This window comes from Amphiura filiformis, chromosome 17 (genome assembly GCF_039555335.1).
Source record: "Amphiura filiformis chromosome 17, Afil_fr2py, whole genome shotgun sequence".
Classification (NCBI taxonomy): Eukaryota; Metazoa; Echinodermata; class Ophiuroidea; order Amphilepidida; family Amphiuridae; genus Amphiura; species Amphiura filiformis.
In genome coordinates, this window is record NC_092644.1 from 23,963,761 (window position 1) to 23,967,951 (window position 4,191).

The 4,191-nt window shown below is 33.4% G+C and overlaps 1 protein-coding gene across 1 annotated transcript in view; it reads right to left on the reverse strand.

The window, feature by feature from the left end:
• Positions 1-501: 501 nt before the first annotated feature.
• The window catches only part of LOC140137513 (15-hydroxyprostaglandin dehydrogenase [NAD(+)]-like), a 7,371-nt gene continuing 3,681 nt past the window's right edge, over positions 502-4,191 (reverse strand). The window contains exons 5-7 of the mRNA XM_072159228.1: positions 3,853-3,929; positions 2,560-2,723; positions 502-1,780 (exon numbers count right to left, since the gene is read on the reverse strand). Coding sequence (XP_072015329.1) covers positions 1,606-1,780; positions 2,560-2,723; positions 3,853-3,929 — 416 coding nt within the window. The 3' untranslated portion in view covers positions 502-1,605. The remainder of the gene's footprint in view (positions 1,781-2,559; positions 2,724-3,852; positions 3,930-4,191) is intronic.

The window sequence follows — 4,191 nt, forward strand, 5'->3', positions numbered from 1 at the left end:
AAAAGTTTATTGAAACTAATTTTTAAAAACTAGATCAAAATATCTAGGACCCGTTTTTTCATTTTTTTGAATTTTGACCAATTTCACCAAAAATATTTGAAATTTGTGCCAAAATCGGGCTTTTTTATGATTTTTTTGAAAAATCAGCATTTTTTGACCATTTTTGGCGCATATTTCTCAAAGTTAGTCAAAATTCAAAAAAATGAAAAAACGGGTCCCAGATATTTTGATCTAGTTTTCAAAAATTAGTTTCAAAAAAATTTTGGCCCAAGAATTTTTTTGTTACGGTGCACAAAAAAGAAGTGGGCCAAAAACCATTATTTTGGGGATTTTGGGCCAAAAGTGCCATTTTGGCCCAAATGTGACCTCTCAGATGAACTTATCAAGACTTTGCCATTCTAAATATGTATACTTTTATATACTTTAGACCAACAATTTAGAAGTTATGAGGCCCGAAAGTTTCCATAATTCCAGGGTTCAGACCAACCTTAAACACTTTTTTTTACACCTTCCCTGCGATCACTGAATGAGTCTTTAACTGGCGAACACGAACGGTTTTGCGTTGCAAAGTCGATAGCGTCGCCCTCTATAGCCAGTCCGTATAATAAAGGGACAGTTATCTAGGGTTATCTAGTTATTTAGATAGTTATCTAGGGTTCGCCAGTATGAGAAAGCCACATCGAATAAGATAAGAGTAAACGTTTACCCGTTAGAATTCGAGCCTATCTTAAGTGATGTTTCGATGAAGAACTAAACATGTAATAACATAAATACTAACTTTAGAACAAAGATTGATGTAGCCTAGTAATTTATAACAAAAAGAACAAACATATTTTTTGTTTTTCCATTTTTATTTACCTGTACTTGGGCCTGGTGGAAGGGAAAAAGAACATACAGACATGGTCCACCAGGCCCCATCTAAATTACGGTAACCAAGATAGATATACAATCAGAACATGACAATGAGATTTTTAAATCTCATTGTGAACGGTACATGTATACGAGTAAGACCAGTCATATTCTCAAGATTAAAACAGGTATAAGACTTATTGGATTTGGAGGACTGGGTTTGTGATCTGTGCAGGGATGGGAATATTGAAGATGATATCATTTTGACATGGTCTGCAAGACTTTTTTGATAAGATTCGTCAAAAATATCTTCCATGATTCAGGTACATACAGATCCAAACCGAGCCCCCCCCCAAAAAAAAAAAAATTTCTCTCATGTGTTCTGATACACCATCTGACATCAATGGTCTCTCATTATTTGTTTTTCATGCCATGAAACTTCGTTAAATGATTGAATTTTTGTAATTATATCTCCATGTTATTTATGTCTTCCTCATAATATGTAATCACTATATTTGTAGTGCAAAGGGCCAAGGGCCTATTGTATACAAATACATCTAAACTGAAACTGAAGATCACTACATCGCTCTATTTAAAATTTTTACAACATTCAAAATAGTCCATACCTGCAATAGCTGCCCTATGTACATGTCGACAATTTTTGCGTTCTATTTTGCATAAATCTAAAGATATAACACCTGGCAGCTATTGCAGGTAGGGCATTCTTTCTGGTCCTAAACCCTCGAAATAAAACTGTTAAATTGCAGCATCAAGTAGTTTCATATAAGTTTCTTCTAGTCCTGTTCGTTGCCTGAAAGCTTTGGTCGTATCTTCTATAAATTCGCAACTTTTGCTGCCTGGTACATACATGGTCTGATTATGATGAGGCTCCTCAATAAGTTTCACAAAATAGCCAGCCATTTCTTGAGCACTGAAAAAAATAAAATTAACACAAATTACTGTAGAAACAAACTAAGTGTTTTTTTGCGATTATTGTAAGAGAGAACGACCACACTATCATGGCAACCACATGCCACCACAACCTTTACTCTTTCTTTCTTTCTTTTTTTCTTTTTCTCTTTTTCTTTCTTTCTTTCTTTCTTTCTTTTTTCTTTCTTTCTTTTTCCTTATTCTCTTTTTTCTTTTTTTTCTTTCTTCCTTTATTTCTTTCCTTCTTTTTTCTTTCTTTATTTCCTTCTTTCTTTCTTTCTTTCGTTCTTTCTTTCTTTTTTCTTTCTTTGCGTTTTTATCACTGTTTATGTTTTTTCTTGGCCATGCGTTTTGAGTTGGGCCAGTAAATAGATGGAGATGTTTTTTCTTTCTTTCTTTTTCCTTTTTTTCTTTCTTTCCTTCTTTCTTTCTTTCTTTTTTCTTTCTTTATTTCCTTCCTTCTTTCTTTCTTTCTTTCTTTCTTTCGTTCTTTCTTTCTTTTTTCTTTCTTTGCGTTTTTATCACTGTTTATGTTTCTTCAATTTCCACTTTTCATATTGCATTTTTTTCTTTCTCTTTATTACTCCATTCTGTTTTCTTCTTTCTTTTATACTTTATTTCGTGAATCTCTTCTTCTTTCACCTTATTTAAAAAATAAAATTAAAACGTGGCATTTTCCCACTTTTTCTTTCTCTCTATCTCTCACTCTATTTCTCATTTTCGTCCTGTCTCCCCGTTTTTCTTTTCTATCTTTCTTATTTATTACTCTCTTCCGCTTACGTAGTTTTCATTGCCGTTGAGTACACTGGATCAACCAATAAAGTATCCAGAATCTCCTGGTATTGTTTTTCTGTCACAAGATTCCCAAGAAGTGGAGTTTCAACACGACAAGGACAAATAACATTTACACGAATCTTCTTCTTGACCACCAGTGGATCAAATGTCTAAAATATAATAAAACAACAGTTATGATGAACGTTAATTTGAAATCAGTATAATGTATTAATTGAGAATGATTTATTCGGTTGTTCACTCTTTGTTTCGGTTATGCAGTGTGAGTGTGTTGACAGTACATTTTCTGGTCAAATCTGGAAACATTTGCATTGATAAACTTTATTGAGCAAGTTTAGTCTGCATAAGCAAATTTCAAAAATTTTCCACAGCCTCATCCCCCACTTTTCTCAAAAAAAGTTGAGATTTTTATATCACTGGAAACCTCTGGCTACATAATGTTTATGTACAAAATATTTCTTGCAGATTAATTCGTTTAGCAAAGATATCGTGAAATTTGAATTTGAACAATTACAACGCATTGTCTATGGAGCAGTGTAATACACATAATCATGCATAACTCGCGAACGCAAAATCGGAATCAACTGACATTTTGGGAATAGGTTTTTTTCGTGGATATCTAATGAAAAATGACATAAATAGAGGATGCTAGGATCACAAAATACTCCTTTAAAGCAAATTCCTAGCTTAGAATCAAGCATATGATTTTTTAATATTAATTTTCATTGTAACTAGGAACACAGGAACAATAAATTCCCAGTAAAAACAAAAAATGATGAACTTTATTAATTATATTAATTAACTTATACAAATCTCACGGCAAATAATTAAAAACTCACAGCTGGTTTGCTTAATTAAACTCGTACTAGTATAATGTATAATCTCCAAACAAGATTCATGCTCAAAAATAAATTAAATTATCTATTTAAAAAATTACTTTAGGTTACCGAATTCAACCCATTTCCTCATCAGGTATATCTAAGACCGAGAAAGAAATAGTTTGCGTCTGACGTCGGGTCAAAGGCGCGGCGTGATTGGTTGCTGATTTGCGCAGTGCGGCATTATTGGGGTTGCCAGGACGTCATAGGTCTCGAATAATGTATTAGCAGATTTGTCACCTTTCCTAATCTGGCAATTATATATTTTATTCAAGATGAAAATTCTTCAACAACAAAAAAAAATCCTGAAAATTTACCTTTTCCTGTCCTTTTGCGAGCTAATTCCCGATTTTGATCTTATGAACACATGTATCATCTTTTAAAATACAATGTTTATACTTACAGCGACTTGGCGAGAAAAGCCAATAATAGCATACTTGGATGTTGTGTAAATTGGTTCAAAGGGTACAAGCGCCAGACCTATATGTATGATAGATGAAGAGGTAAGGCATGTTACATTTAGCCGCTTATTAAAATAGCGACGAGCTTTCACTTTTGACAATGAAATAACGTATTTTTTCCAACGAAACAGAAATCGCTTCACCGCATAGGTCAAAATCATGTTATCACATCTCTTGCCTATGGCTTACCGACCGGGACAGGTAAATGTGACACGCCTCGCTTGAATTGACAAAAAATGTGTGGTGTGCACCTTCTCGTTGGCCTGTTTTAGACCAAAATT